Source organism: Dipodomys merriami, unplaced genomic scaffold, assembly GCF_024711535.1.
Source record: "Dipodomys merriami isolate MVZ:Mamm:240054 unplaced genomic scaffold, mDipMer1.0.p SCAF_1, whole genome shotgun sequence".
Lineage (NCBI taxonomy): Eukaryota > Metazoa > Chordata > Mammalia > Rodentia > Heteromyidae > Dipodomys > Dipodomys merriami.
In genome coordinates, this window is record NW_027202270.1 from 115,222,364 (window position 1) to 115,244,538 (window position 22,175).

Sequence of the window (22,175 nt, forward strand, 5' to 3'; positions counted from 1 at the left end):
GATCTGGATCTTCTAACACTCCAATGTCTCCATGGTTCTCCCACAGCTACTCACCTCCAAATGCAGCTATATATTTTGTTCTTATTTGTAGAGGTGAGTGTTAGGCATCTCTATTATGCCATCTTGGATACCCTTTCCCCAAGAATGTTTTACATTTTTCTTCTAGTGCAGTTATATGTTGGCTATTGGATCAGCAATGATTAAACTTTTGTTAGAAGTAGGATTGATAAATATATTTGTAGTCTATTAATGCAGACAAACTTGGTCCATGAGTCCTGGGTCCTCTACGTGAATGGGAGTGTACCTATAAGTCAGTCACAACTTTGTTAAGCTTCAGTTTTCCCATCTGTAAAATGGGGATCACAGCTCCCACCACATGAAGGTGGTGCGAGGATGCTATCCAAGTTTCAAAAAGAAATACAACAAGACTCCTGACTCTGGTTTAGTCATTTCCATTTCCATTCTACATTTTAGTGTTCATCAGATGAACACACTCTTCTTTCAGCTTAATGTTTCTTTTTGTCTTTCATTGCACTTGCCTCAGCCTATGAGCAGCTCAATTAAGAATGTCTGACCTGTCCACCTATAAAGATGGCAAAGGGGGAGGGGGAACCCATCTGAAGCACCCCAAACCTGAAGCAAGACCTAGTGGAAGATTAAAGTAGAATTCTGCAGGTGAATTATGTACCACTACACTGTATAGGACTCCAAGCTGGCTGGTGTGAAAATCATCACTGTTTTGACAAGTATCAAGTACCTGAATGGAAGGTCCACCCCAGGAAGGTGGGACAGATTCCTCCTCCTTCTTGGCTAAGTACCTGTGTCACCTAGGTAACTGGCACACCTGGAAGCAATCACCTCCCCCTCCTCCAAAGTCACATCCTGGGCTGCCTGGTCACACTTCCCAGCTGACTGTGGGAGGGTCCCAGGCCCTGAGGTCACATACTGCATCCCCAACCTGGCCACACCTTCTCCCTGCCCTTGGTCTAGATAAATCCTAGCCCATGGGTGGCTCACCCCTTTCAGCCATGTGCTCTCCATCAGGCACAGCTGGGCAGCAGTTGGGAAATAAGACTTCTCGTCCTGCCTGAATATTGTGTGGTGTTCTCTTCATCTAATTCAACCAACCTATTTAGTTTACCTTACAATGAGGATCTTCTTCAAATGAAGATTCTGATTTGATCCATCTGGGGTGGGGCCTGACATCTGCATTTATAGTGTTAAGTGCACTATTTTTATGCCTTTATTCTAAAGCCCAAAGATATACACTGAAACTGCACTATAAACAGAAAACAACAGGCATGCTTACAAAATGATTTATTTACATATTAAGCTCACATTCTTTTTAGGATAGAATAGTGAAGATAAAATTTACAAAGTTGATACACACACACACACACAGATAAAATTAACAAAGTTCACACACACACACACACACACACACACACACACACACACACACACACACACACACACACACACACACACACACACACTATAATCCCTATTTGACCAGAATCTAGGGACGGCTTTAGATTAATTCAGGTTTTCCTTTACAAAAAAAAGTCATTGTGTGCCAAGGTCTCCCCAGTAGAATAAATTTAACTTGTTATCATTGAGAAAAGCTAACTTGGATTTGTTATTAAATAGCTATCCATTTTCACAAAACTATTTCACAGCACTGAGATGTTCAAATAGGTCCAAACATGATATAAGGGATATTCTAAAGATGAGTCCTTTGGTTATTAGGCTTTGACTTGGTTTTGGCATTTCTAATATAACTATATGATCCTAATGAGTCATTCATTGCAGGTAATCCACCCAAAACATGACTTGCTTAATACTACAGTATTACAAAGAATATAGACTTGCCTTGGTTGGGAAATACCTTCAAAAGGTGCTGACAACAGCAATGTATTTTTTTTTCCTCTTCGCTCAGAAAAAAATACAAAGAGAAATCATAAATTCATTTTGGTTAAAAACCAAAGTCTACCATAAAGACATTAATTTTTTAAAAGTACAAAAGGTCATCAAAATAATACCTGCCTTGGATATTAGTGCATTGTTGAAATATTAGACCCTGTACATTCTCTTTCTATCCCTTAGCAGATGATGATGTTATGATACCTACTTATGTTAAATATAAGCAGTGCACTGAAGCTTCTGGGAAGGAGTCAGATTTAAAACAATTTTCAAGCCTAGAGATAGTAAGAGTATTAGGAAAATAAATAGAACAAAATGCTGTGGTCATTTCTACCTCTCCCCTTCTATTTCTCTCCCATCACAAACTGGAACTTCAGAGTAGAAGGGAGCAAACAAAAACAATGGAGATATTACTATGCAGCTTGTCTTTGACTCTTAATGCAACAGATTATCCCAAAGGCCAACAAGAGCCTCTTTCCTTGAAATAAAGATCCAGTCTTAATGCTATCTTAAATAACTATGCTTGGATAAAAATAAATTTTGTAAAACAGTGCTTTTAATAATGCTACTGAATGCTTATAAAATACATAACTTATTCTTACTTTGTGCCTGTCCTAGAGCTTGATCTCAGGGCCTGGACACTGCTTCTGAACGGTCTGGCTCAAGGCTAGTGCGTAAGCCACAGTTCAAGAATCTCATGGACTTCCTTGCCAGGGCTGGCTTGTAATCGCCATCTTTAAATCTCAGTCTCCAGAGGAGCTAGGATTACAAGCGTGAGCCACCAGAACCGGCAACATGTTATTCAAGAGTGCCATTAAAAAAATCTGAAAGCAAAAATTTTAAGTTTATGTTAATCTCTCTCTCTCTCTCTTTTTTTTTTTTTTTTTGCCAGTCGTGGGGCCTGAACTCTGGGCCTGGGGCTGTTCCTCAGTTCTTCAACTCAAGGCTAGCACTCTACCACTGGAACCACAGTGCCACTTACAGCTTTTTTTGCTTATGTGGTGCTGAGGAATCAAACCCAGGGCCTCATGCATGTGAAGCAAGCACTCTACCACTGAGCCACCTTCCTAGCCCTGTTAATCTCTTTAAAATTATTTTTTAAATCTTGAAGCTATAGTCTAAGTAAACTCTCTAAACTGACCCTCAAAAATAAACTGTTAAAAAATAAATGGTTGCACAAATATATAACTTTAAGGACCAGTATGACATTTCTCTGTTTATTTTTTGAGGGTGGGTAAGAAATTCTCATGGCTAAATTTTCCTTTGAGTAGCATTTTGATTTTGGATAAAAACACATTCTAAATACAGCCTAATACTTCCCCTTAAAGCCTATTTACATTTCATTGTACATCACTTTATATACACATAAATACACATTTATAGGAAACAAATTAACCTACACTTCATACTATGTAAAATAAGATACAACAAATCTGATCATACATTAAGCCAGCTATTTGAGAAATACGCTTGGTGTTTAGTTCCAATGATTAAAACCTTGAGTAACATGAAGTGTATCTCATAAGTGTTCTGCATATGCTTAGTCTTATTTTTGACCAGAGTCTAGGCTTAACTAGTTTAAAGTGAGGTTTTCTGTGAAAGCTAGTGCCATACAAGTAGCTGAGTTTGTACTACAGAAAGATTAGGAAAGGCATAAGAACAGATGTCAAATATTTTTGAAGCAGTTAGAAGAGGGTCACAATGAATTCTTCAGGGGGAAATTAGGACTTTGTGACTAAAAAAAAAAAAAAAAAAAAAGCGGTACCAAACTTGCAAGTGTGTGTCATGAATAGCGGTGCCTTGTCAGGGCCCTTGAGAAGGGATGGGTATTGAGGAGGTCTGCAGTTCCTTGATGGGAATTATTCTGTTGAGAATGACTTTCTGATGTATGTGACTTCTTAGGAAGTTTGCTTTATCTTGCATATCTGTTCATAAAGCAGTGTTTGGTTTTTGTTTCACCTCTTGTAAACAGATGGTATGGTCCCTCCAAATCTCTTACTGTTACATGAAAATAATCAGGTAACTATGGTGAGCTTTAGTAGTGTCCCTCACCTTGTATGTACTCCACATAGCAGAAGCAGAGGCTAGAAGCAGAGATTAAATAAGGTTGGCACAGGGCTTGGAGTATTACTCAGTCTAAAAGGCTTACTGTTCCATAAATTCTGGTCTTAAGATGGTGTGTCAATACTTATCTCAAATCTGATGATAAGAATTTCTTACTGTAGAAAGGAGGAGCAAGAAGCCATGGAAAAATTGATCTATATTAAACAAACCATAAAAACGCATCTGCAAATTAAAGGGTTAACTCTAAAATCAAGGCCCTTTCTGACAAATAATTGCATTAAAATATAGAAAAATTCTACAGCTGTAAATATAGAAGACAAATAAATACTCATATGATTTATACATTTCAAATCTGACAGGCCTGACAGTAGTTCAGGAAGACAGTTTATAGGATTGTTCCCTGAGTTCTTGAGGCAACCTCAAAGGTAAGTTTGTGAACGTCAAGACTTCCGAGCTACGAAAACCTACTCCTCCAAGAGTGGCCATCTACTCCAGAGTAGCTTGTTCTGTGCTTGCCCTGTTGTTCAAAGGCTTTAAAAATGTGGCTTTATTCATCTTTTTAGGTGATAAGATCCCAAATGAAACTTCTAAGAGGAAGAAAAAAGGCTGTTTAAAGAAAATAATATTTTGACATTAGTTGACGTTAGAGTTGAGTAAATCAGTCCTAAATCTATAATCAAAAGTAGGAATAGTGCTGGGTACCAGTGGCTCATGCCTGTAATCCTAACTGTCCAGAAGACTGAGATCTGAGGATTGCAGTTCAAAGCCAGCCTATGTAGGAAATTAACCCCTGAAAACCGGAAGTGGAACTGTGGCTCAAAGTGGTAGAGCGTTAGCCTTGAGCAAAAAAGCTCAGGGACAGTGCTTAGGCCCAGAGTTCAAGCCCCATGGCCACCACCACCAACAACAAAAAGAGTAATAGTAGGTGTAGGTGTTCGAAGGTAGAGTTCTTGGATATTTCTGATCTCCATGTTTACAGAGCCAAGCCTTCTTATCAAAAGAATTATTGTCCATCCATCAATTCAAAGAACCAAAACTATTACACATAGAATGAGTTTTCAGTATTTAAATGACTAACACCTAAATTTGATATAAAAAATAGTTCATACTAACTAGTCTAATTAGATCTCATACTTGTCTCTACACATATATTGGTATACAGTGCATTTTTAAAAATAAAAACAACAAAAATACAGAGTTTTAAGCTCCTTAGTTGTTTGCATATATTTACCTTCTAGGTAGCTATTACAATGCTTATGAAATAAAAATCTCAGCATATTAATAATTTAGTCAGTGAACTATATGATGTTTGTTTGGAACTTCCAAAAAAGCCTATTAAGAGAGACTAGTTCTGAATGGAGACTCCAGTTCTGTTGCTGGTAGATTTTGGTTCTGTTTCACACTAAGTCATTAAAGGTTTGTAGAAAGAGGGTTAAGAGAATGTACTGAAATGTTCCATCCATTTCAGTATAGTGCACAAACAGAAGAGATGCTTTGGTGTGGCTATGATCTCAAAGGAGGTGTAGAAGTCAGCGGTGCTGGTGTCAGATTTCTGACTATAGTACTGAGGCTGGCAATCTTCTCTTCTAGGAGATAATTTCTCTTCTCTGCTGTTTTCTGTCGCTGTTCAGTCATTTCCAGAGCTTTCAACAACTGAGCATTTTCAATATACAAATCCTTCACCATCGCATCTGCTTTTGTGTTCTTGCAGAGCTAGAAACAACCAGAAACATCTTGATTCCATTTCTGTAAGATCTGACAGGAGGATGGTTATAAAGGCAAACCTCATTTTTACTAGTTATGTATATATTTTTTGTTTTACAACTTTAATATTGGACTTAAGATCACGGACGCAAGTGGAGCAAATCTACTTTTTCCAAGCTGTTTCTCTGTATTATGTTTGCAGAAGTTACTAATAGAGCAGAGCAGAGTGGTGCACACCTGTCATCCCAGCCAAATAGGAAGCTAAGACCTGAAGGATTAAGATTCTAGGTCGGCCCAAAAGTTTTTAAGACCCCATTTCAACAGAGAGGCGCTGGCATATACCTGTCACACCAGCTGTGGTGGGAAGTATAAATAGGAAGATCATGGCCCAGGCTAACTCAGATAAAAAGTGAGATCCTATCTCAAAACTAATCAGAACAAGAAGGGCTGAAGACATAGTTCAAGAGATAGAGCATCTAGCAAGTGAAAAACCCTGGATTCAAACTCCAGTATAACTCCCCCATAGGCACTTAAAATATCAAAATGATTTTTTAACTTAAAATTTTAAGCATAGGGGCTAGGAAGGTGGCTCAGTGGTAGAGTGCTTGCCTTGCATGCATGAGGCCCTCAGCACCACATAAGCAGAAAAAGCCAGAAGTGGTGCTATGGCTCAACTGGTAGAGCGCTAGCCTTGAGCTGAAGAGCTGAGGGACAGCGCCCAGGCCCAGAGTTCAGGCCCCACGACCGGACCCCCCAAAAAAAATAAATAAATAAAAAATAAAGTCAGCTTTGAGCAGGAATTTTTTTTTTTTTTTGTGGCAGTCATGAGGCTTGAACTTAGGGCCTGGGCACTGTCCCTCAGCTCTTTTCTCTACCACCTTGAGCCACAGTGCCACTTCTGGCTTCTGGTGGTTAATTGGAGGTAAGAGTCTCCTGGACTTTCCTGCCTGAACTGGCTTTGAACCATGATCCTTAGACCCCAGCTTTCTGAGTAGCTAGGATAACAAGTGTGAGTCACCACACCCGGCTTGAGCAGGGAATCTTAATAAGGGAATAAAGGGCAACTGCAAGATGTATAATATTAGTGTTTCCAAGGTCATTGATAATCTAGATGATTGGCAGGTACAGCCTCCTAACATTTTAGAACCTATATTCTATTGAAAGGTTCTAATACAGCTTTTCTGTCCTTCATCCCTTCCTTCTGTAAGAATTACTTCAATGACTTTTTATCAGATACAGAATAAAATTCAAACTTATTGGCATAACAAGCTAAAAACCTTCCTTCTTAACTTCTTCTTTCCTATCTACTCTCTTCTCCCAAGCCAGTATAAAATGATGATGCCCAAGTGTTTACAGATGCCTATATTCCACCATGTTCCCCAAGCCCAGAATGCCCTTCCAACAGTTCTTCACCCAATCTCACTTAACTCTTGGGTCAAGAGGCCTTTGGGATGCTTTCTCTAAACCTCTGCCGTGTATTAAGTGTCACTTCTCTTCTGTGCCCTTCTACAGAGAGTAGAATGGACTCATATGTTTTGAACCTGCCATCTGGCAAATGCTTGGAACCCTGTAAATGTGTTGGACTTTACATTCCATGTGGGCAAGGACTTCGTTTTGTTTAGTGATGCATCTCAAGTGCCCAGAACAGGGCCTACTATGAATAACTATGTGTTGAACAAATTATTATTTAAAGGATTGAATGGACAACTGTTCACTAACAGGATTTACTCTCTTCTCAATTTATAAGATAAATAGATCATCAAAAGAAAGCTCCTGTCTACAACTACATGCAGACCTCTCTTGGAATTATTATTCTCAGATTTTATGTGTTTAGAAGACCTGATTGAATAATGTCTGCCTTCCTTTCTACCAGTTTGTCTTAGTCTGCTTCCCAATAGGCTGTATCTTTCCTAGGTGGCTGTCCTCCTTGTGTTCTCTTCAAATGATGTATAGCTAACTCTAAACAATGAAGCCATCTCTGCCACCTGCAGGTGACAAAAGGTCATATAGCTTACTGGTCTGAAATCTTGGGTCCAGATTCCATTCAAAGCATATTCTTTGGAGTCTAGTCATGGAAATAAGGCACTTTGTGAGGCTGTCACTATTTGGAAGAAGAAAACCATTTGTTACTCCCTGATATTTTACCAATATAATTGTGTGCATGTGTGTGTGTACATGCAGGTGCACACACATGAGTCCTGGGACTTGAACTCAGGGCCTAAGAGCTGTCCTTGAGCTTTTTTGCTCAAGGCTAGTGCTCCACCACTTGAGCCACAGCTCCACTTCTGGCTTTTTTTTTGCTTGTTTTTGTTTTTGAGAGGGGGTTATGGAAGATAAGTCTCATATGGACTTTACTACCCAGGCTGGCTTTGAACCACAACCCTCAGATCTCAGCCTCCTGAGTAGTTAAGCATGAGCCACTGGCACCTGGCATAAATTTTGCTTTATACAGTAGGCACGTTCCTTGTCTTGGGCAAAAACAAAAAACAAAAAGCAAAACCCAACTATACAGTATTCAATTTGCGCCACTGAACCTCATTAGAATTCTTAAAATTTATGTGAGTTCCTGTTAGAAAATGCAAAATTTAAAGTTGTGGACAAACATATGTCTTAAAAGAGCTCTGGAAAAAAAACCCGTAAAATTTAGAATTCCTTATTTTGGGGAAGTGAGAGGGAGGATAAATCTCAAGCTCATTTAGAAGCTATGGCAAAAGCTGCCTTCATCGACAGTGACAACAGGAGTTAATGGTGACAGAGGATGTAAAACTGGAGTCAAAACCGGAATGTAAGGTGGGGGGACAGAGGTGGTGAGGGAGGCTCACTTGTTCTTTGAGCTGATTTACTTTCTCTTGAAGGAGCCTTTTCACCAGTTTCAATTTCTGTTCAACTTCTATCATTCGTTCCTCCATGACAGTTACAAGTTGTTCCTGGCTTCCCTGAAGGGAAGGAAAAAAGAAGTGTATTATCATTTGAAAATCATGCCATACTGAAGACACTACTTGTTTATTCTCCTCATAAGATGCCTAGGGAAAGGACAGCCAACGTTTGGCCTTTGTAACAGGAAGGATGGAATTCTGATGAAATGGGAGTGCATAGGTTGGACATTTTAGAAAAGTAGCCCTATTAGAGAAAGAATCAAAGATAAAACAAAGTATCTTACCTGTGTTACCATCATTCCCTGACATAAAGCAAAATTCTTAAACGCCATAATTGAGTACCTGTACCTTCTATCGTCAATTAGGTTCTGCAATACTGAGGGCTTCTCAACAATAAAGCCAACTCTGTGGTAAATCATGCTTGCCTAATGTTTCCAATTGGCTTGTTTTTCCTTTGAAATGACTATTGGGAGGGTGATAAGTGTTTTCTTCATAATAGTCTTTTCCTGCCAGCTATTCTAATCAGCTGTTTCCCAATATGACTTGTAATATGAAACAAACATCTGGAATGGAGGATGCACTTATCATCAAAACATTTCTCTCTACAGACAACTCCTAGAGAAAACCATAAAGTAGGAAGAGAGCCTGGGCTTTTCTTGCTCCTCTCATACAAAGCAGAGTGACTTATAGAAAAATTAGTGTGACTGCCTGCTCTCTTCCCCTTCATCTACTGAAACAATCATAGAAGGGATTTCCAAAAGTTCTTCCAATCTTTAAGCACAGGATCAGATGTTAATGACTGGATGACAGTCCAGTCATTCTTAAGAAGGTATAAGTTAAAACATATGAGGACCAATCACACATGACTGAATGCCGACATTTGCTTAGAATTAAATAATAATAATCTTAAAAATATGCCTATTTTAAAGACAAAAATTGTAATAGACAAAAGTCTAATGCAGAAAGAAAATTTCAATCAACTGAAACATCTAGCTTTTAAAAAGGTCTCTATTTTAAAATATAATGGCTTTTTAAAGTTCAAATATAAGTGAAGTGATTTTCACTTGCCCCCCAAATAAAGCGAAACCATAATAAGAGATAATTCAAGTAACATGGAGTATGGCAAAAGAAAAAAAGAGGAAAAACAAAGACAGTCATATATTTAAAATTTATTTTATTGTTTCATCAAAATTTTTTTCCTGTTGAAAGTATCATATATCTTATACAAAAACAGTATAAATAACCCTGATTTTCTTCATATTCCATATATAAAAGTAGTACCTTTTGTTAAAAATAATTACAACATATGGAATGAGAAAATATATAGGAGACAACTTTTCAAGAATCTTAAATTCATACTCTTTAAATAGTATAAATAAAATGAGTTGTAACAAGCTGAAGTTTGTGAATTGGATTCACAAAATCTATCATTTCTACATCAATAAATAAGAGGCATAATACTGCAAAGGCTTAACAGAAGAATAATTTAAGAGAGCACTCGATTCCAGCATGTCTCTGTGTGGTGTGTGCATGTGCGCGCGTGCGTGCGTGCGTGCGTGTGTGTGTGTGTGTGTGTGTGTGTGTGTTTATGTGTCTGAGAGTCTGCCATTGTAATAAATGCCATCAATAGTAGCCCAGTTTTCAGAGGTGCCCAATCCTTCTGTAGGAATCTGCATGCACTGCTCGCTGCTCCGGTAGCAAGGCCTAGAGAAAGAAGGCAAGTGGTATACTTCACCCTGATGTCAAGATTATGATTTTCTTAGGGGAGTCTAAATACACATATCCATAATGCAAACAATTTTTAAAGCACACACATTAACATTACATGTATGCAAGCAAAGCAACACACAGACAGAAGAAATCACATTATTTCACACACAGAAACAGACAACATGCAGATGAAATTAATATTCTGTACTCTGAAAGTTAGGATCAACTCAGCAACTGGTAGTGGGAGAGGCTGCAGTCACTTTTTAGTGACAGTACCCTCTTATCAGGATTTTCTTTTTCTTTTGGTACAAGAATCTTAGGATTTGTATATTCCTGAAGTAATTGTAGTAGAAGGATTACTTTACATTTCTTCCCCCAAATATTGGTGAAGAGGTTGGGAGGAACATAGTTTGACAACAGTAAGTATGGGCCAGCAATGAGTCAAATCTTAGTCAAACTGTTTAGCTGAGAAGGTCCACTGATATCAAGGTTTCATATTGCAACCATCTAAGGAAGAGTTGACTCATTTGCCTTCTAATTCTCTATCCTGTTGATTTTAGTACAAATTAAAAAAAATTATATCGGGAAGTTGAAGTGGTATGTAGAAAGTTTCCAAGAGCATAGATTTTAAAGCACATAAAGACCTTTTCATTATTAGGAACAGTAGGCAGCAGAAGAGCCATACATGAGAGCAAAGCATGAGATACACTAGTAGGAGAGGACAACACAACAGGCCTGGTGGAAGTGTGCCTGCGACTTCACTGCTCTGAGGGAATGTAGGGAGAGTCGGCAAATTCCTTATCAACTACTGAGAGAGATGGGACTTGGAGAAAGAAAGGCATTGAAATTAGAAAAGCATAAATTTAGAATTCCACAAAGAAGTACTTCTATTTTTTGGGGTGGGGGTCAGTCATGGGGCCTGAACTCTGGGCCTGGACACTGTCCCTCAGCTCTTCAGCTCAAGGCTAGCACTCTACCACTTGAGCCACAATGCCACTGATGGTTTTCTGGTGGTTTATTGGAGATCAGGCGTGAGCCACCAGTGCCCGGCGTATTTCTACTTTTTTATTCCTAATTATGAACTAAATGAGCAAGACTAAGTTAAGAAACTTATGAAAAATGATGGTTATGGCTGATGCATTAAGGAGAAATTAACTATTTGAAGACCTAGGTAATGTAAGATTGTATGTGGCAATGAGCCAGGAAACAATGCTAATTCAAAGGCCATGGGAAATCTTTCATTTCCTAATAGACTCTTGTAGAGGTGGGTATTGTTGGAAGGGAGTTGGGCTAACAAGGAGGATCAAGGAGGTTGCATATAGTCAGAAGAGATTATTTGCAACTATGAGAATAAGAGTGAAACCCACTGCAATTGTTCTGGGAAGGGGAGAAGGGGCACAGGGAGAGTGATTGAGGGGATATGACTGGTTTGAACACATTGCAAACGTGTGGAAAGTTAACAATGAAATCCACTCCCCATATAACTAATATCAGCTAATCAATACGATTTCAAACTAAATTATGCAAAAACTCAGTTAAATGAACTATATCAACCAAAAATAGGCCACTCATTCTACTGTGTCCTACATCTGTGAGATGTCCCTATTTGCAAATTCCACTGACCTTGGCAGGCCCCATGTTTTGTTACTAGTGTACATCCTGGAGCTATGATTGAATTCCATTGAGAATGTTACATCCATTATGCACTACATTCAAGTGACTGATACTTCCTCACTTGCTACAAGTATGCAATGGAGACCCAGAACACTGAGTTGAGAAGATAAGAACTCAAAACCAACACCACAAAACCAACACCAGCACCACAGTCCTGTCATACAGGGAAAGCTGGGACTCAGAAGATTTAGATTCTTTATCCCCACCTTTGAACCCGTTTAAATCCAAACAAAGGTAAAACTTACCAAGTTTACCGTGACCTGAGTTTACCAGTTCAGGAAATAGAGCACTTCATACCTGTGGTGTGTTGGTTTCGGAGGTCCTGCTGTCAAGTTCCTCCAGCAGGTGCTGATTTCTTCTTTCTGCCTGCAGCAGCTGGTGTTGAAGCTGCAGAAACTGCTCCCTGGGCACCATCAGACAGGCTTGCTGCTGGAGCAGCTGCAGATCCCAGTGAGGCGAGGGGCTAAGCATCACAGTGGACCTCAGGTGCTGCATCTACAGGGGAAGGGCAAAGGCCTACTCAGCTCAGCACCTTCAGTCACAGAGCTGCCCTGCAAGGTTTGTCAAGCAGGGAGCAAAAAGCCTATGAATTCCTTAATGACCCCATCCCCACTGATAACAGGACAGCATGTGAGCCTGAATGAGATATGAATGAGAAAAGCCATTCTGAAGAAGAGGTAATATGAATAAGCAGACTTTCTGAAAACAGACTTATGCTATGTACTTCCTCACTCTTGTGACTATAATGGCTTAAGGTACAGTATATCTAAATTTTCATTTAAAAAATAGTAGAATAGTTAATTACCTGTTTTGTGTTTGCTGGAAATGGGGATTAGAGTAGGGAAATCAGAGAAGAGATTTTGCAACTGTACTCAACATTCATAAAGATTCTTAATGACTATGTAATTTTCCAAGTTAGCAATTGATTTTGAAGAATCTTTTACTTACAAGTATTGAAACCATCTTAGTTTATATATACATAAATATATATGTATGTATATGTATATATATATATATGTATATGTATATATTTATTGTTGTTGTTGTTGGTGGTGGTTGTGGGGCTTGAACTCTGGGCTTGGGCGTTGTCCCTGCACTCTTCAGCTCAAGGCGAGCGCTCTACCGCTTGAGCCACTACGCCACTTCTGGTTGTCTAGTCGTTTATTGGCGATAAGAGTGTCACAGACTTTCCTGTCTGGATCTCTGCCTCCTGAGTAGCTAGGATTATAGGCGTGAGCCACTGGCACTGGGCCATAAATAAAAAATTATACCCTAAATAGCACAGTAGAACAGGCAATTCTGGAGCATAAAGGGGTATCCTTGAACATTTGGGTATCTGAGTACATAGGATAGAGAACTATCTGTTCAAGGCAATGAGGAACTAGTACATCAGCATGCTAATCAAATTTGAGAGAAAAAGGAGAAGAGTGTGCTACATTTTGGCCAATAGAACATGCCACCTTGCATCAATACACTCAGCAGACACAGGGCAAAGGAAACAAACACAAGCAAATTCTAAACTCAAGAAAAAGCACCTCCAGGTGTGTGGGAAGGAAAACAAAAATGACCTCTTGAACTCAACTATAAATGTTATGAGACTTCAGAGCCAGTATCCATTTCCTTAGGCTGGGCCAGAATCCATTTTGAAATGTTTCTAATTGTAGAGGTGAAACATTTCATTTGTTTTCATATATAAAGAATATGGAGAATTATGATCTTAGGACTAGGTATCAGTGGGATAATTTTCTTCATACACAAGGCTTTAAATAGGAAGGAAAATCCTGAGGTAACTAGAAATAGATATTCCATAGTTAAAATAACGTGAAAATGAGTACTGACTCTTTCCTGAAGTATTTCTTATTATGGTCAACAAAAATGCTTATGAACAAAGAACTTAGTGAGATGTCCCCATGCTATGAAAGGTCATGGAAAGAGAATGTTCTACCTTCACACACTATCTCAGGCAGAGAACTGCACCCTTCTCTGCTACTTCCAACCACTGAGTTCTAGATACAGGGTTAGCAACAGACAGAACAAAAACAAACAAAAGAAAATTACAGGAGTTATAAAAAGAGGAAGAAAAGTATGAATTATAAAAAGAGAAAGAACAGTACCATTTGAATACATTCTATACAATAAGAGCGTATGTAGAACCAATATGAACATTTTTCTGCATGTAAAATTTTATATTAAAATGCCTTTTAAGCTATAATTGTGCAACTGCATCCTTACCACCTGTAATTTGATTGGATTGTGAGCTTACCACCTTTACCTGTGTCCATTCTGAGACCAGAGGATTCCAGGTTCAGGATGGAATGATCTGGCACTAACTCCCCTTCATCCCTTGCGGATACAGAATATAAACCCTTAACCATTTCACCCGCCTAAATTGGTGGCTCCCACAGCAATCCACAGCAGGTTTGAGAACTGCTGATATAGTTTGTAACTACTTTCTTGCATGTCCAAAATGACCAGTAAATGTGTAGTCTTTAGCTATACTGGAGAAGGATGTGTATTGCATTAGAGCAGTGACTTTTAAATTATAGCAATAAGGAGAGATTCCTTCCCCTAAGGAAGCATTGTATCAGATTAAAATCACCTAGGAAGCTTTACTCAAATTTCCTGGTGTCAAAGATTCTGCTACAAAGTTATGTTCCCACTTGTTTACTGCCCCTCACCCCATTAAGTGAGAATCCCTGTACAGGAAGGAATATATCCACCCCTCAAGTAACCAAAAATACAAAAGATGATATGAAAACCACGGCACATTCCCTAAAGCAGCTTAACTCATAGTCATCACACTAATTCAGTTTAAAAGGCCCATAGGGAGAATAGGTAACACTCAACATTTAGAGTGCTAATGAATGTAATTAATGCCACTGAGTTGCAAACTTGAAAATGTTTAAGTGGCAGATTTTTTTTTTTTTTGGGTCCGTTCATGGGACCTGAACTCTGGGCCTGGGCGCTGTCCCTCAGCTCTTCAGCTCAAGGCTAGCACTCTACCACTTGAGCCACAGCGCCACTTCCGGCTTTTTTCTTTTTGCTTATGTGGTGCTGAGGAATCGAACCCAGGGCCTCATGCATGCAAAGCAAGTGCTCTCCCACTGAGCCACCTTCCCAGCCCTAAGTGGCAGATCTTCTGTATATATTTACTGCAGTTAAAAATAATAATGTAATGTATCTCAAACCATGGAAGTGTGCACTTTAAATATGTGAACTATGTGTAGTATATGAATTAAATTCCAAGAGAGCTGTTGAAACATCCAATTGCTATAAATCTACAAAGTTGGTAGTTCAGTCTTCTCTCTCCTTTTTTTGGTGGGGTAAGGCTTGAACTTAGGGTCTCATGTGCTTGCTTGGCTTTCTTGCTCACAGAAGGTGCTTTACCACTTAAGTATGCCTTCAATCTGGCATTTTGCTGGTTACTTGGAGATCTCAAAGACTTTTCTACTAGGCCTGGTCTTGAACCTTGATCCTCCAAGACTCAGCCTCCCAAATAGATAGAATATGGGTATGAGCTACTAATGATTGGTTCATCAGTCTTATTTTGTAATAAACACTTCATAAGAATAATGTATGAAATGTTTGTTCTAGGATTACCTATAATCTAATTATTGAGGTGGCAGAGGCAAGAGAATTGTGAGTTCTAGGCCAGCCTAGGCTACCTAGCAGGATTATATCTCCAAAAAAAAAAAAAGTGTATGAACTGTTCTTTTCAGTGTTTAAATAGGAAATTCACTTTTCTCTCAATTATTCAATTCCATTTATTTTTCTGTTTGCTATTAGCAAATACTGGGTATAAATGGGGAATATGAGGGGAAATTGCTTATGAAGACTATTAATACAAAGTGGGGCAGGAGATAAGGGTACTTCTCAGGCTATGGAAAGCAGGTGAAGAGCCAACTTGATGGCCGAGCAGCTGGGGGAGGATCCAAGGCTTGATTAAGTATATGCTGCTGCTTTTCAATTTGTTATTAGACACACTGGGTTTAGCTTCAGATAGCTTACTCATTAGGGTATATAATTATTTCATCAGAAAAGCCTGTCTACAGCCAGACACAGGCTGCAAGGTTCTGAAGTACATTTATTACATGCTTTCTGAACAAATGGTTTGGATTTCACTATTTATAGTTCCACTAATATCCCAATTAGTGAGGAAAGGAGAGAAAATAAATTGCCAGAGTTTTGGTGGTCATTTATGTGTCAATGTAATTTTGCCCATATTTCATATTTTAAAGCTAGGCACTAAAGTTAACTTGGTGTGCATACTGCTTTATAAAAGAGAATATTTAAACATTTCTCTTCTTATAATTTCGGCTTAAAAATATTTGAATAGGTAGTATTTTTAAGAACATTTAAAAGGCATTTTCTATGCATATCTATCTTATGTAAATTCCAGATTTATTAATTTTGGATTAATATTTCATCTGCCCCAAGCAAATATCTCAATGAAATTTTTACTTATTAATAAAGGCACGTACATAGTTACTTTATATCCTATAATAGTATTTTGTATGTAAAAAAAAATCTAACTGGTATAAACTGGAACCGAATGTATAAAAACGACACATTTTCCAAATCAATTTTAAATTTATCACATATACCTCTCAAATGACAGTTCTAAGTTATAATGTACCATTAAACAATGAGTTTTTTTTTCTACCTCACACTGGGAAATGAACCCATAGTTTTACATGCTAGACAAATATGCTACCACTGAGCTATAGAACCAGAGCTACAAAGAAAGCTTGTAAATATGAATGTGCTCAGATTTTCTTCAGGATTTTCCAACTGAAGAGGTTATTAGTGATCATGTGTATAAAACATTCCAACATGGGAGATACCAGGAAACATTCATATAAGAAATAATGGTGAAAGAAGTCTGGGCCCCTTGGTAGCGACTCTTCCACCTGAAGTTATTGAGGTACAGGTCTTTGCATTTTGTCTTTTTGCAAGTACAGGTCTTTTGCATTATTTCTTCAAAACAGTATGACTGTGTAATTAAACAAAAATGTCTGTTAAAGTTGGAACTATAGACTAAAAAATACAGCTTGACAGTGTGTAGATTTTCACAAGAAGAAGTCAATGCCATGTATAGTCTCTACCAAAATGGCTTGTTTATGTTAAAATCTTCTTCATAGTTAAGGCCATTTACTTCAAACTTACCTCCATTAGCTGCTCATCCAGTTTCACCTGTTTCTTTTTTAGGCCTTCATTTTCCAAATGAATTGTGTCTAATTCTCCTTCAAAAGAATTCATTTGACTGACCTGTTAAAAAAAATTCCCTTTAAAAACATCCAAGTTGCTCAGTTTTATTTTGATAAACTTCTGTTAGTCAGAAATCTTGATTCTTGGAAGAAAGTCAAAATAACTCAGCAACAACAACAACAAAAACCCCAGCAAACAATGTGATTCAGTGCAGTGCTGGCTGGAATTTAAGTAATCTATGTTGGTTTAATCACCACTTCCCAAATAGAACAGATTCTTAGGGCAGCTGGTTTTTAACATTTGATGCCACACCCTGTTCTGTGTGTGTGTGTGTGTGTGTGCCTTCACGCGCACACACACACATATGCACACACACTTAGTTGTAAGCACACACATGGAAATATTTGTTTTTTTTTTTTTTTTTGGGTCCGGTCGTGGGGCCTGAACTCTGGGCCTGGGCTGCTGTCTCTCAGCTCTTCAGCTCAAGGCTAGCACTCTACCACTTGAGCCACAGCGCCACTTCCGGCTTCTTTCTTTTTGCTTATGTGGTGCTGAGGAATTGAACCCAGGGCCTCAGGCATGCAAGGCAAGCGCTCTACCACCCAGCCATCTTCCCAGCCCATGGAAATGTTTTTGAAGTAATACTTATACTTACCATGAGACATCTACTCTGATAGTTCCGAGAATATTGTATCTACTCAGTTACTCAAAAGTAACAAATTAAGTGACATTTCAGCTTCAAGAACTACCATTTTTTATAATGCAAATAATTATAATTTTCACAAACTCATAAAATTCATGTTTTTTTTTTAACCATTAAAACTATGTTGCTCTTTTTTCCCAGATTTTTAAGCCACACTTTTAAAGAAGAAGGTAGTAGTTAAAACTTTCCAGTTTCAGTTTAGGAAACAAGGGAAAAAAGAACTACTTCCAGAATGAGACAGTCTGGAAATGTTACTCTATCAGACAAAGTGCAGAGAGCAAATGAGGTTTTGACCATGGTGAGGACAGCCTCCAATATGACCCACCCAATCTCCCAGCTCTCCCGCACTTCAGCAGGGTCAATCTGCAGAGAGACAATAGCAGAAATGATGGTGATTCTGAGGTTGTTATGAAAGGCTACAATTTCTGTCTTGGTCTTTTGGTCTTGGCATTTGGTCTAGATCTCATCACTAGCTCTAGAAGAAACCAACAGTCACATCGGAAGGCCAAGGTGGCAAAGAACTGAAGTCTCAAGCCCTCTTGCTCAAAAAGGTAGAGTAAATGCACCACAAAAACGAAAAACCAAAAACATGGAAGAAACATACTATTCAGAACACAGATACACAGGGCATATTAAAAAAAAAACAAACAACTCACCTTCCTATTAATAGGTCGTTCTTTCTGAAACTGTTCACATTCTCTCTTTAAGTTCAACTTTTCTTGCTCTGCAAGTTTCACAGTACCTGATGGGTTTAGATGTTTTTGGTGCTTAGAGGGAAGAAGGCTGGATTCCAGTTGATGGACCTAATAAGAACAAAATGCAAGGGAAAACATTTGCTAGGAAAAACAACAAATAAAGCAAGCTTGCATTCAAACTCCTGAATTCTATGATAGGATAACACTTTCATAACACAGTATTAAGAGCCTCAATAAAAGGAGTTAATCAGTAGGGCTTGAGAGGCTGGCAAAGGCTCTGTCCTGGGATGGCATTTAGTAGTGGCGAGGCTAACAAAAAGGAGGAAAGAGGATAAGTACGGTCAAAGTAGATTGTTTGCATCTACAATAATAGAACAATGGAGCCAATTAAAACTATTTGGGAAAGTGGGGAAGGGCAAGTCAAAGAGAATGGCCTTGGGATATACTGTAAACATGTGAAATGTAACAATGAAACCCCCACTGCATAACTGATGTAATGAAAAAGAAAACATTCTTTTTAGCTGGGTACAGCAGTCTATGTCTATAGTTCCAACTACTAGGGAGACTGAGGCAAGATCTCTTGAACTCAGAAGTTCAAGATTAGCCTGAGCAACAGAGTGAGATCGCCATATCCAACAACTGTAACGATAAACCCTTCTTCAATCCAGTCTGTCAATTCTTTTATTCTTCCCTTTGTACTTCCTTTTTTAGGTACTGTGGATTGAAATCAGGACTTCTCCCTCGTTAGGCAGGAGGTCTACCACTTGAGCCATGCCTCTAGTCCTCCTTTAGCCTTGGTTATTTTTAAGGTAAGGCCCCACTTTATTCCCCAGGCTAGCCCAGTAAGGGATCCTCCTGCTTGTGTTTCTCTCTTATCCCTCTGGAGATGACAGGTGTGCACCATTGTTCCCCAGCCACTGGTTGAGATGGAATCTCAACAATTTTATGGTAGGCTGGTCTTGAACAGAGATTCCCTGATTTCTGTCTCCCAAGTAGCTAGGATTACTGTTTGAGCCACTGTGATTGGCTCAGTCAGTTCTTGAATCCTATTTCTCTGATTTCCAAAAATCTTTTCTAGGTAAATCTACTCACATCTACAAATACAACCCCATAAGAACAAGACAGGGAAGTGGTTCTTCAGGATCTACTAAGTCTCTAGAGTCAAGGGTGTGTGTGTGTGATGTGAGTATCAAGAAAGAGACATAGCAGTCCCAGACCCTTTGGCTGTGTCAGGAACAAAACTTTAAGGAGTGGTGGAGGTGACAGCCTTACAGACTTTGTATTAGCTCCTAATACTTGACAGGGACCTCTGTCTTGTTCCCTGCAGCTATCACTAAGTTTCTTCCCAGAGCAGGTATTCTAGAGCAAACCCTGACTAATTTACAGAGCTTTTCCTCTGTTAAAGGTATTAACACAGGTAGGTATGGCTGACAATGCAGAAGAGTAAAGTATTCAAAAGTAAAAGTAAAACCTTAAGAACATCATTCATAGTTTGAAATGCTGAGTCTCTAAAAAGAGGCACCAAAGTTTTCTCTTATGAGTTAGCTAAAACCCAGGAGATCTAATTTTGCCATTTTTGTAATTGCTGATCTGGGCAGCTAGCCAAACTGAATGAGAATATATGGTTAACGTAATTTCCATGAGTCGATGTTTTTGATATGAGGATTAAAAACCCAGATTTATTTTAATATGAAACTGCTTATATCAAATGAGAAATATTTTATAAACATACCAGGATAAAATTATAGGCAAGTAAATGATAAATGATACATAGTTGAAATAAGCCTGCTGGGGCATACCTCAGAACCAACTTCAATCATAACAAACATTGGTTTCCACCTCAGAACCATACCTCAGAACCAACTTCAATCATAACAAACATTGGTTTCCACCTCAAGCTGATTATTTCCAAGCATGCCACTACGTGCAGTCCTTGAAGTTACCTTCTCTCGGGAGTGCATGAGCTCTGCTTTGGTATTCTGCACCACGGTCTGCAGTCTCTCATTCCCCTGCCAGAGTAGCTGTGGCTCTTCATTCATCAGATGATCTAACTTCTCCCAAGACAGCCTTTTCTGCTGGGATCCTGATGGCAGGGTAGCTATTTCTGTAGCATAATTCTTAAAAGAGAATTGCAAAGTTAAGCCTTAAACACAAACTCATGGGTAAAGAGAAAACTGTCCTATTTACCTAAGGATAATAATTTATTGTTATTCTATAAAAATTATTATTACTATTATATTTTATTACTATTATTACAATTACATATTATTACATATTACATATTTTGGCAGGACTGGGGCTTGAACTCAGGGCTTCATACTTGCTAGGCAGGCACTCTTATAGAAGGCTAGCTATAAGGCTCTTTTGAAATAGGGTCTTGTTTCTTTTCCCATGTGCATGCTTTTATTGCAGTGCTTCAATTTTATGCTTTCAGGGTAACTGGAATAATAGGTATGTGCCACTATACTAGCTTCTTGTGTTGAGATGCAGCCTCAAAAAACTTTTTTGCCCAGGTTGTATATTCAGGTTGGCCTCAATTCTCCTAATCTCAGCCTTTCATGTAGCTGGGATAAAAGATACATGCCAGAGGCTGGGAAGGTGGCTCAGTGGTAGAGCGCTTGCCTTGTATGCATGAGGCCCTGGGTTCGATTCCTCAGCACCACATAAGCAAAAAGAAAAGAACCAGAAGTGGCGCTGTGGCTCAAGTGGTAGAGCGCTAGCCTTGAGCTGAAGAGCTGAGGGACAGCGCCCAGGCCCAGAGTTCAGGCCCCATGACCAGACCCCCTCCCACCCCAAAAAAAGGCACATGCCACTAAACCCAGTTTAGTTGAGAAGGGGTCTTTTGAAATAGTATCTTCACAACTTCTGCCTCTCATCTACTTAGGATTATAGGGATGAGCCACTGGTGCCAGGCATGAAAATTCTTGACAAACATCTTTTAATTTTTGTCCTCTATTGTATACATCTATAGAGATATGAACACAAAAATATTCTTTGGATTTGACGTTAAAACTTCAGAAATTCTGTTTTAAGGGCTCAATGGCAAAACAGATCAGTCAAGTTCAGCAGCAAGTGTGACCACAGGGCAAGCCCAAGTTCCCTACAGAAGTCACGTGCTTGGAGGTTGGTGGCTTAAAAATTGCAGCATTTTTATCTTTGAATCAAGATAATACTCTCGATAAGGCCCGGCTAGTCTCTGAGCTTCACAAGGTGACCTCTACTCTTGCTTTCAACACTTGCAATCACAACCCTCCTTAACATCTAAAGGGAGTGCTGTCCAAAGACTTGAGCCTGGAGTTCAGGAATTTGCATTCATCTGCTAAAAGAAAGACTTTTTAATCTTAAAAATTATAAAAAGTTAAAAAGGCAACACACTTCCTGCTGAAAGCTAAACATGAAAGAAGAAAAAAAAATCAACTTTTTTGAATTGAGAGACATTTTAGCCCAGAGGTAATTTTAAAAAACAGAAAAATAACTGAATAAAATATAACCATGCTTAACCTGTGCACAAATAAAGAAAAATAACTGAATTAGGGCCTTCTTTTAGCATAGGACAAAATCTTAACATCTACTCCAAGACTGACACGCATAACATTGTTGTTACTTTATTTGTGCACA

The 22,175-nt window shown here is 38.7% G+C and overlaps 1 protein-coding gene across 12 annotated transcripts in view; it reads right to left on the bottom strand.

The window, feature by feature from the left end:
- Nucleotides 1-1,302: 1,302 nt before the first annotated feature.
- The window catches only part of Nin (ninein), a 121,354-nt gene continuing 100,481 nt past the window's right edge, over nt 1,303-22,175 (bottom strand). For 7 of the 12 annotated variants that reach the window (XM_070027971.1, XM_070027979.1, XM_070027949.1 and 4 more), the window contains 6 exons: nt 20,501-20,674; nt 18,519-18,665; nt 17,118-17,219; nt 12,249-12,446; nt 8,514-8,627; nt 1,303-5,700 (listed from right to left, as the gene is read on the bottom strand). In XM_070027971.1, coding sequence (XP_069884072.1) covers nt 5,491-5,700; nt 8,514-8,627; nt 12,249-12,446; nt 17,118-17,219; nt 18,519-18,665; nt 20,501-20,674 — 945 coding nt within the window. In that variant the 3' untranslated portion in view covers nt 1,303-5,490. Of the gene's footprint in view, nt 5,701-7,706; nt 7,793-8,513; nt 8,628-10,037; nt 10,272-12,248; nt 12,447-13,896; nt 13,958-17,117; nt 17,220-18,518; nt 18,666-20,500; nt 20,675-22,175 lie in introns of those variants that run through there. The other 5 variants (XM_070027991.1, XM_070028000.1, XM_070028019.1 and 2 more) reach the window with 3 other exon arrangements.